General features: G+C 34.6%; 1 protein-coding gene across 1 annotated transcript; it reads left to right on the top strand.

Moving 5' to 3' along the window:
- The first annotated feature begins 3,751 nt into the window (after nt 1–3,751).
- Nucleotides 3,752–5,092, top strand: LOC125495666 (protein FAR1-RELATED SEQUENCE 5-like). The gene has a single exon (XM_048640449.1). It carries the CDS (start codon nt 3,752–3,754, stop codon nt 5,090–5,092), a length of 1,341 nt encoding a protein of 446 aa, XP_048496406.1.
- Nucleotides 5,093–11,251: the final 6,159 nt, after the last annotated feature.

Raw genomic sequence — 11,251 nt, 5'->3', positions numbered from 1 at the left:
GAAATTTCAGAAAGTATGTATTTTAAGGTTTTTAATGATTTTTAATCACTAGAATAGTTGTACTATACTAGGGATTAAAAATAACGAAAGTTTAATTAATAAAAACGATTTTAAAGACGTTTAAAAGGGTTTGGGACGTTTTTAAAGTTGCTGTAAATTTTTTAGTTCAAGTATTTATTTATTATTTTATTTTCTAGGCGGAGAATTCTGTAGGAGTTTTAGAGCGTAAAAGTGGCCTACATATTCGTTTATACAAGGTACGTACATAGTCTACGTGCTATATGATTTAGAAACATGCTTAGGGATGTTTTTATTATTAGTATCATGTATAGGACTCTTGTTGTTCATATATTGATTTACTGGAATTGTTTTACATGTTATTTGCCTGGTGCTACATGTAAATAGAAGTATTTATGAGTATTATGTTTGTATGGAAGTTTGATGCAAGCAGATAAGTTCAGTTTGTATTAATTCGTGAGTGAATTAATGTAAGTAAGATTGAATCATGTGTTACATAGATTCTTGAGTATTATTATTTATCTTATAAGAACCGTGGATCTTATTTGGTAATATGAGTTATACCTATATAAAGGTACAGTTTACTGTTGGCTAGGTTCAACAGGCAAGTTAGTAAAGGATAAAAGAAGTTAAAGGAGTCTTGATTGATAAGTTGTGAACACTTGTTAATTCTAAGATAAAAAGGAGTTTTGTGATGATTATGTGATTATTAGTTATGTGTTATGTGCTTGGTTGGTGTCAACACAAGTATTAAAATGTATACAACGTAAAGTGAAACGAGAATAGGTTATAGACTTTAGACTGGTGCACGTCTAGAGTTGGACACTAAGGGTTGGGATACAAGGTGAGCGTGCCATGTATTTTCCTAGGATTGGATTGATCACCTTTCCTTTTAGTTCAAAGGTTCCTCGATATCGCAGGTCATTTGGAATATGTGGTAGCTCACATATTTCCTATTTCAGTATAGACAACTCGTCCCATAACTATTCCATTTAAAGAAGAAATAAAAGTTTAGAGTCTAGTTCAGTAAGAGTCGTCTGCAGATTATTATATGTTTTATTATTATTATTCCTGCAAGTTATATTTTTGTAGTATCATGTTTAGGTTATGTATGTCTGATATGTAGTACTCAGCTTTGCTGATTACGTGCTTGTCTGTGTTTGTGATCATGGCTTTGCCTATTGATCCTATGGTGATCCTTCGGGGGAGCAGAGTTGAGACGACATTGACATTACAGGTTCGAAGATGCATATCATTGGGGAATCTGGAATGGAGAGGCTCTTGTATTACTAGAACCATTTAAGGTTTTTTCTAGGAGTTTATGTTTTCAGACATTAGTTTTAAGTTGGTGTGTTTCAGTTTCAAACATTGTTATTGGTTTCTTATTTCATAAGTTCAATAAAGTTGGTTTTTAGTAAATTGTTTTCCGCTGCAAAATTCTGAGTAAGCCGAAACGTTATCACACGGGCGATAATGCCTGGGTAATTCTCTAAGGTTTATTATTAAGTTATTTCTAGAAAAAGAGAATTATCGGGGTGTTACAAATCATCTGTGTCACACATATCCCAACATACGACGCATATGGGAGATACGCCCATCCAGCACTGCTAGCAACAGTAATTGGCGTCGCACCTAATGCCACATGCAACGCAAATTACTAAGATTTGATTTTTTTTTTTATTTTTGCAAAATTGCACAGTATATACAAAATAAATAATTCCAGATTGCAAATTCAGACATGATTCCAAAAACCAAATAATTCCCACAATGTGACTTAAAATCGCAATCGAATTTTTGCATTAATATGTAAATATTAGATACAAACATATGTAAAACATATATACAATATATACAAAACAAATTACATTGTAAATATGTAAAGAAATTAAAACTGAATCTAATAAAGGAATAATGCAACGACCGACATTTTTCGATGTATTCAAGGGAGACGACTTCGAGAAGAACCAATTCCAGATCTGAAAGTTAAAAAGTAAATTCTAAATCTGAAAATAAACCATAAAAATGCAAGTAAACAAAAAAAATTAGATATAAAAAATAAAAATAAAAAGAAAGGATTAACGTTTATATTTTTCATTTACATGAACTAAATTTTTATTTTTCAAACCTGAAAATGAAAAAACGAATTTTCTGATTTGAAAACGTAAATAGAAAATCAGATCTAAAAATGAAAAAACATATCAGATTTAAAAATTGAAACAAATTCGAACCTGCCAAAGCGAGAGAGAAAACGAAAGATGATGTGATTCGCCGGAAAATAGAAATTCAGATCTAAGATGCGTTGAAGTTGTCCCCTGAATGAAGTCACCAATATGATGTGATTCGTTCGCTGAAGTCGTGCGCTAAAATAGTTCGCTGAAGTCGTTCGCTGAAGTCGAAAATATCAAAGGGAAGATGAGAATTTGAGAAGGAATGTGAGAAGGCTCGACAGAATTTGAGAAGGAATGTGAGAAGGCTCGACAACATTGAGAGGAGAATTTGAGAGTGAGAAGGCTCGACAGAATTTGAGAGGAGAATTTGAGAGGGAGAGTTTGAAAGGAGAATAGAAGGGGCACGGTTGAGAGTTAAGGGGCGTGGTTGAGATTCAAGGGTAAATGTTTGTTGTGCTAGTATTGTGGGCCGAGGATCTGCGTTGGATGAGCCATGAGGTCTGACGCAATTCGGAGAATCATCTGCATCGTACGTGAGGGGGGATGCGACGCAGATTGACTATTTGCGTCACACGTGAGCTTCATGCGACACGCATAGGTCTTATTTTGCGTCGATTCCTAATTGCATGCGACGCAAATTAGTCATCTGCGACGTTTGTCTTGTTGTGCGACGCAGATGGTGAGGCGCAAAATCGTTGTTTTTCTATTAGTGAAGTATAGACACTTGTAAAAACAGATACAAATCTTTTTTTTTATTGTTCATTGATATTAACAATGAGTAATAGTGTACTTAGGCCAATTTTTCCATATTTGAATATCGTTTTACTTGTTATGCTAGATCTATCCACGGCAAGCCCTTCAACACCACATGCAAGTTCTTCTTACTCAAAGGAATGGCATCCTTTTTGTTCATTTGATGTTAAACCACAAGTGGGAATGAAATTCAACATGTTGGGAGAGGGAATTCAACAGATGGAGTGATTACTTCTAAGTATTGTGTGTGCAACAAAGAAGGGTTTAAATAGAATCCTAAAACTGATTTTGAGTGTAAAAGAAAAAGAGCAGTGGTTAGATTTGGGTGTCATGCTAGGGTGAAGTTCACACTTTCCAAAAAAGATAAGTATATGGTTTTTGCATTTCATGAAGGACACACACATGTTTTAGGCACTCCAACCTCCATGCATCATGTTAAACAGTCTAGAAACCTCACACTAGTGTACAAAAAGTTTATCATAGATAATGCTAAGGCTAATTTACGAGTCGTGAAGTCTTATAGAACAATGAAAGATATTGTGGGAGGATACGAAAATGTAGTGGCATCAATGAGTGACTTTAAGAACTTCCAAAGAGATGTGAGGAAACATATAAGAGACTATGATGCACAAATGTTGTTGACACCTTTGAAAGAAAGAAGCAGATTTGTAACTCATTCTATTATGATTATGATGTTGATGAAAGGTCACTTGACCAAAGTCTTTTGGGCAGATCTCACTAGTATCAAGAGTTATGAGGTGTTTGGAGATGTTGTATCATTTGATACTACGTTATCTATGAATGAGTAATCAATGATCTTTGCACCTTTTACTGGAATAGATCATCACAAAAACTCCGTGACATTTGTTGTTGGACTCATAGCTAATGAGACTATAGAGTCCTTTGTTTGGTTGTTTAATGCATTCATGAAGGCAATGGGTAATTATGCACCAAAGATCATAATCACAGATCAAGATCCTTCCATGAAAATAGCCTTCGAGAAAGTGTTTTGTAATGAGGAGACTATTCATAGATTATGCATGTGGCACATCATGGAAAAACTACTAAAGAAGGTTGAGTCTGATTTGGGTGAAGACACAGAATTCTTTACAAAATTTTGCTCTTGTGTTTGGAGCAAAGAAATTGAACCAGAGGAGTTTGACAAGAAGTGGGATTCAATCTTGTCCAAGTATGATTTATCTGAAAATAAATGGCTCCAACACATGTTTACCATTAAAGAAAGTTGGATATCAGCTTACTATAGGGATGTCCCTATGTCTGGAACTATGAGGACAACTTCGAGATCCGAAAGCGAGAACAACTTTATTAATAACTTTACCACTCCTCATCTTACTCTTTTTGAGTTTTGGATGAGATATGAGAGTGCCATTGATGCCCAAAGACACAAGCAAACAAGACTAACATATGACTTAAGAAATTCAATGTCCCAAAGAAAGACTCCTTTGGACTTGAAGATTCATACATCGGAGGAATTTACGCATTCTATTTTCTATGAGTTCCAGACGGAGTTAGTACTAGCTTGTTTCCATTGCAATATCCAGAGCATGACAAATGAAGAAGAGTTCGATAATATATGCATTATTGATCGAAAAAGATTCAACAAGGTTTTCAAAGTACTCTACAACAAACTTGAAAAAAATGCACATTGCCCATGTAAAATGTTACAAAGAGAGGGCATCCCTTGTAGGCATATGTTGTGGGTGATAAAAGAAAAGGTAATGAAATATTTGCCTAAAGGGTTTATAATGAATCGGTGGAGTAAGCTTGCATTGAATAAGCCTCTCATAGATTTAGGAGGCAATGTGATTGAAAACTTCTTGCAAAGGGATGACTTGAAGAAAAAAGTTGGAGATTTGTGGTTTGAAATCTTTAGTTGTGTGAAACTTGTTGAGCAAAAGGAAGAGTACATTGAAGATTTTGCACAAAGAATAAAGAGTTTCAAGGAAGAACTGTTTTCTAAGGATAGTCATGAGAAATCCATAAACAAAGGCAAAGAGATAGAAACACTAATTGGTCGTCCAATTCCAAGTGAAGTCTCCGTCTTTAATCCAAACATATCAAATAACAAAGGAAGACAAAAGAGGACAAAACAGGATAAAAGGAAAGATGGAAGAGGCCATGGAGAAACGTGAGAAGCCTCTTAGACGATGTAGGGCATGTGGGGAACTTTCAAATCACGACAGTCGGAATCGTAAGAACAAAAAGGTTGATTGAAATGGTAAGAATGACCAATTGATATTTTGTAATTCATACATATTAATGTTTCGTGTTGACTGTTGAGTAGTCAATGATAGATATTACCATTTGGAACAAATTATTGCTGCTTAAGTATCTACATTTTATGTTAATGGAAACTTTCCCTTGTAATATTCCAGCAAACCTCTACCCTATACAAGTTAATGGAAACTCATATAAACTCTACCTTCTAATTAACATCCCAAAGGGTAAGCTAACTTCTAATTAACATCCCAAAAGCCAAAAGTAAAATCTCAAATCAATGAAACAATAGCTTGTAGGTGTAAAAAAAGTACATTATCAATAAATCTACTGTGTTAGGAACTTCAGAACTAGCACTAGTCACATGTATGATTTGAATCAATCCTCGAGACAAGTTGAAACATATTAACTGTGGACATCTTCTGTCATACATTGGAAAAATCATCTACAACAAAGAAATAAAGAACAAATTATAGACCCAATTACGTACGACAAAAAAGAAGATGAACAATCATTAATAAAACATCATCTACTTACGAGTTGGACTTCTAAAATATCTAAACATGTTGAAACAAGATATTTTTCTAACAAATTTCCGAAATCTTAAAAATATTCCTCTGACCTATGAGACAAGAGCTTCATAAAGAATAATGAAACACCATTACTAAAAGAACAAACTTTAAAAAGCACAAAAGTAACATAAAGATAAGTATACCATGTTTGGCATTGGAACAAAATATCGAGCAAGAGAGTTTGGATCTCTTTTCCTCTCCCCACAATTCAATATGTGACTCCACAAGTCAATAATTATATTTGAAATCCCTTCATCAGATGATAAAGAAGCCAACTCCGAACGAGTTACTGACATGTATTCATCTTGAGATATAATCTAACTAAGAAAAACATAAGAAGACATATTAACAAGTTAGTTAAATCAAATACAATGAATAAGAATTACAAAGAAAAAGTCATTTAGTTGAGGAATATTACCTTTTGTCAATATCAGAAAACACAAAGTCAGCCAAGTCCCTTTCCATTTGAGTCAAGTCTTTCAAAATGTTCACATGTCTTATGACAAAAGGAGATTTGTTAAGAATCGAAGGAATAATTTCTCTCGTATTCAAAGGATTGTTGTCCATTAATGAAGTGCCAATAATAACACATTCACTATCAACATTCACTAATCTAGGTGAGCGACGAATTGATTGAATAATATCACTAGGATTCCGTTCCTTCATTTTCTTTTGGCAAGGGGACGAGACAATAGGAGGAGAAGGGACATTGAGAGGAGAAGAAGTTTGAGATGAATCAATTCCTAAATCAAAGAAGGACATATCATGGTTTCTAGTTCCCATAGGTCTCTTTGTAAAGGATCTCTCTATCTTCTCAAAAGCATCCCAAAAGATGGAGTCATTAAATAACTCATCATCCTCATCTACAAAAACATTTCCACTTATACTACAATGATCATTTGGTTGAACATTCCCATTACACTCAGTGCTTTTTGTTGGAGTCCTTGTAAACTTCCATCATAGAATGAGCTAAGGTTGATAACTTGCCAATAGCTTCAAAATTTGGAAACTCAAATTTTGCAACTTCAATAGTATTGACAAAAGTGTTAAATGTTATAGCAAGACCATTCGTTGCATCAGCTACAAGTTTAATACAAGCCTATAAAAATAGAACGATATAGTTAAAGAATCATATATGAATAACATATGTGAGTATGATTTGTACATTAAACAAAAAAAAAACCTTTTTAGAATCCTTAGTATCATGCTTATGTCCAAGATTAATATTTCCTTCAGCATTCCTCTCAATAACTAGCCGTGGCTTGACAACTGCGGTCCCAAAGTCACCGGCCATGGTCAATTCGAAGTCTCGTCTATAAAAAATATCTTCTCGTCTCCAACAACTCAATGGAGGAAACTTTCTTTCAATGGATCGACCCATAAAAGAAATGTGATCCATATAACACAACTATAAAAAAAATAATGAAGCTTAGTAAATGACTTGGATCATTCATATTAAAGCAAAAAATAAAAAACAAGCGTTGTGTAGGAATTACCACCAAAGCTATGATAGGGCCCGTGAACATAGAAGAACCAATCCACTCTCTGCTAGAATCGGTTAGACACTCAATACCATATTGACACCAATTGAACTTAGAAATCAAGTCAACATCTCTAACACATTTCAAAATCTTCAAGTGGGGCTTGCCTTTTTTATTACTCCTAAACATAATAGAAACAATCAACATGACAAAGTTCCTTTTAAAATTCTCTCCGCCACTCTTTTGTTCCTTCATTTTATCCACTATGTCTTTAATCCGTAATTCGTTTCTTTACCTAAATGCTCAAGATAATTAATCAACAATTCATCATTATCCCAACTTCCACTTTCAACTATTTTTTCTCCCATTTTAGGCAAGCGAAAAACTAAATAAAAATCTTCAATATCAATAGGTAATTCCTTTTCATAAAAAAACTATAGAGATACTATATGGATTAAAGTGACGTAATAGCCAACGACATAAATCACTAGGTAACTCATTAATTTTAAGATTAAGTAAACCCCAAAGCCAATTGACTCTACGTCACCTTTTTGCTCACAAGAAAAACCACTATCAATAAATTTCATTAAAGAAGAAGGTAACATCTTGGAAAACTGTTTTCTTTTGTAGGGGGGGTTTAGGCTTAGGTTTAATTGCAACAATAGATAAAGATACATTTTTTTCTTGCAATTGCTCGAGCCTTGCTTTTATAAGCATTTCTTCTGTACGAACTCCCTCCATGCTTCTAAGAACCTGTGATGAATGTGTGAATGTAAGTATTAGAAAACTTTGTCAAAACTTGGCAATATACTCAATCTACTTGGGATGAAATTATGTTTACAACAATCAAATGATCACCAATTATGCAAATTGAGACACATCACTATCACACACCCAAAAAAAAGATAAGTGAACATGGAAGCACAAAGTAGCATAAATAAAGAACAACGATCTTAAAGTAAACAAACCATTGAAAGCTCGAAGAAGAAATGAGAGGAGCAAAAATTTCAAAGAAGACAGGAGGAGGATGCACATATAACATAGAAACAATGTTGAAGTAGGAGACGACAGAAGATAGAGGAAATCAGAAGATAGTAGTTCCTTCGGAAATCATAAATTCTCTTTCTTCCTCCCTTCAATCTCTGGTTGAATCTAAAAGACCTAAAAAACAAAGTAAATATAGCAGCCTAAGATTAAGGTTAAGGCTGATGAAGAACCCGAACACATTGTTGTGGTTCATCACTCTATTCCTGGTGGGTTTTCTAGGGATGACCCAGCTCTACTTTAATCTCAGTCAGCAACAATAACACGAGTAACAACAGAAACATCAACAAAAACAACAACATCATCATCAAGACAAACAACAGCAAATACAACAACACGAGTAACATCACAAACAATCAGATTGCTCCTGCAGAATAGGAGCAGCAGGTGGATGGACATGGTTCTTTTTGGAAATAGCTAGATGGTCTTGAATATAGAGCATGCCTGGAATTGAGCTCAGAATGTAGGAAGACAAGTAGGGACATAGCGCGAGACAAAGAAAGGAGCAAGTATGTAATGGTGGTTGTTAGTGGTGGAATCAAAAACGAAAGTAGATAATTTAAGTGGATATGGGCTGAAGTAGGCTTCCGCATGACACTTAGTGATTTATAAATTTTTAATGGTCCTTATATCAAATAACATTAAACCACAGTGACTCAAACTGGGTGATCATTAAAGACTGATTAAGAAGGAACTGCCACCAAGAAGATAAAAGATATTACTAAAAGAACTTTGCTGAACAAAACTACTGCGGTGCAAAGTAGATAACTAAGAATAGTGCAACAAGCATGAAGCAGAGAACATCAAAAAATAAAGTAACTAAACAATGTAAGCTAACAACAAATTCTACCAGGATAGACATGATCAGAACATATCACAGATTCACAGTGGTCATAACCTAGTAACATCAATTATAACATTCATTAGAAATTTTCTCAAACACCCTCATCAAACCACAAATTTATCATCCATTAGCATTTAGCATACTGATATAGATTATACTTCCAAGCATACTTTTCTTTTCTTTATAATAAGCTAAACCCTACTATGTAACAAAGAATACAATGAGTAGAAAGAGACAAAAAAAAGACCAATTTGTAATGCAGGGAATACAAAACCGTTTAGACTTGCACTTGGTGCACCTAATCACTCTTCCCTTGTCACTCTTATGACACTGATGACAAGTGTTCAAATCAATCTTAATCCCCTGGTAATCAAAACAAAAAGGATGAAAATTCTATAAACATGAAATTAGAAAATCCATCAACCTTCATATGCCTCTGCTTGGATAACTCAAATTCATCCACATTTTGCGAACACTTTCGTTGTTTCCATTAAGAAGCTGTTTGGTAAGGATGAATCAAGAAAGGAAAGTTAATCAACTTCACCAATTCCCTTAGTTTGTAATTTGGTTCAATATATTTAATTCTCTTTCCTCTCTTTTCGTTTTCAGTTCCCCCAAGCTCTTCAACTTTGACCCCCCCTGGATTCAACTTTGGTCCGAATTCTAATGGTTCTCAATTTTTCATAACCACGGTAGCAACTCCATGGCTTGATAACAAACATACAATGTTTGGTAGAGTCATCAAAGGAATGGATGTTATATAGGTGTGACTGGACACTCTTGTTCAATGTTCTATTTTGATAGTTTTATGAGCATCCGTTGCTAGTGATAATTAATAGATTTTTCCTACACATATAGTTTATATTGCTTATCTAACTGTCAAGTTTTTTGACTTCCAAATAAGCCATAGAGAAAGTGAAGACTGACAGAGATGACAAGCCATACCAAGATGTCAAGATTCTTAGTGTAACCATACCCAAATCCTAAGAGAGCTTATGTATAAACAAATGGATGGTGGCTACTATTGCCGCACAACATAACAATCATTCATAAATCTATGGCTTTCTCGCAAAATGGCAGCAACAACAAATCAACAGAACAACAACAAAGATTATCATGCGAAAATCATGCGAAAACTAAGACAAGCAAACCCTAATTTAACATTCCATACGATTATCATTTTAGTTTACAATTTCTAACCTCATATCTCCAGAAAACAACAACAAATGCACAAGATCTAAAGAAAAAATCAAAGAAATTGAGAAGAAGATTACGTATTGTGAAGAAGTTAACTGGAGAACGAAGAAGTTACTGTCATGTGTTCCAATGAACTGCGAAATTGGGGAGAGAAAGTGCAAAATTCACAACGGCAACAAAAAACACAAACAGCAATCAAAAAAAACCCTAAGCTGACGAAAATACAAAAATTAACAACCAAAATTACCGGAGAAAACACAAAATTAAACCTCAACAATCATCGAAAATTAACTAATCAAACGAAAAGTAGAAGAAAATCAAAAACTTAGAGTGAATTAAACAGAAATAAGAAGTGATTCGATGGATCGAAATGAACTAGTTCGACGACTCTCTCACTCACTCTCGGTTTCTCTCTACTCTCTCTTAAAAAATAAAAGTATGAAATAGGAGAGAGAAAGTGTGAAATAGGAGAGAGAAAGAGAAATGAGAAAAATGGAAAGAAATTGGACGACCCTAGAGTGTAATTTTTTTGTGCTTAGAAATCGAGGTGATCTAACGGTTGTGAGTTACTTCATCAGCATAAGGAATGGTTTTCACGTGATCCTACACACACACACACACACACACACACACACACACACACACACCCACCACAACACACACACACACACACACACACACAACACACACACACACACACAACACACACACACACACACACACACACACACACACACACACACACACACACACACACACACACACACACACACACACACACACACACACACACACACACACACACACACACACACACACACACATATATATATATATATAGGGGGAAGATCACATGAGAATGCTCCTTACATGAGAAATGAGAATGAACTCAACCACACGATTGGATTAGAGTTACAACACTTGTTCGTTAGGCTA

This window comes from Beta vulgaris, chromosome 3, assembly GCF_026745355.1.
Source record: "Beta vulgaris subsp. vulgaris cultivar EL10 chromosome 3, EL10.2, whole genome shotgun sequence".
Taxonomy (NCBI): domain Eukaryota; kingdom Viridiplantae; phylum Streptophyta; class Magnoliopsida; order Caryophyllales; family Amaranthaceae; genus Beta; species Beta vulgaris.
Note: the sequence above shows the minus strand (reverse complement) of the source record. Positions and strands in the feature narration are given on the sequence as shown.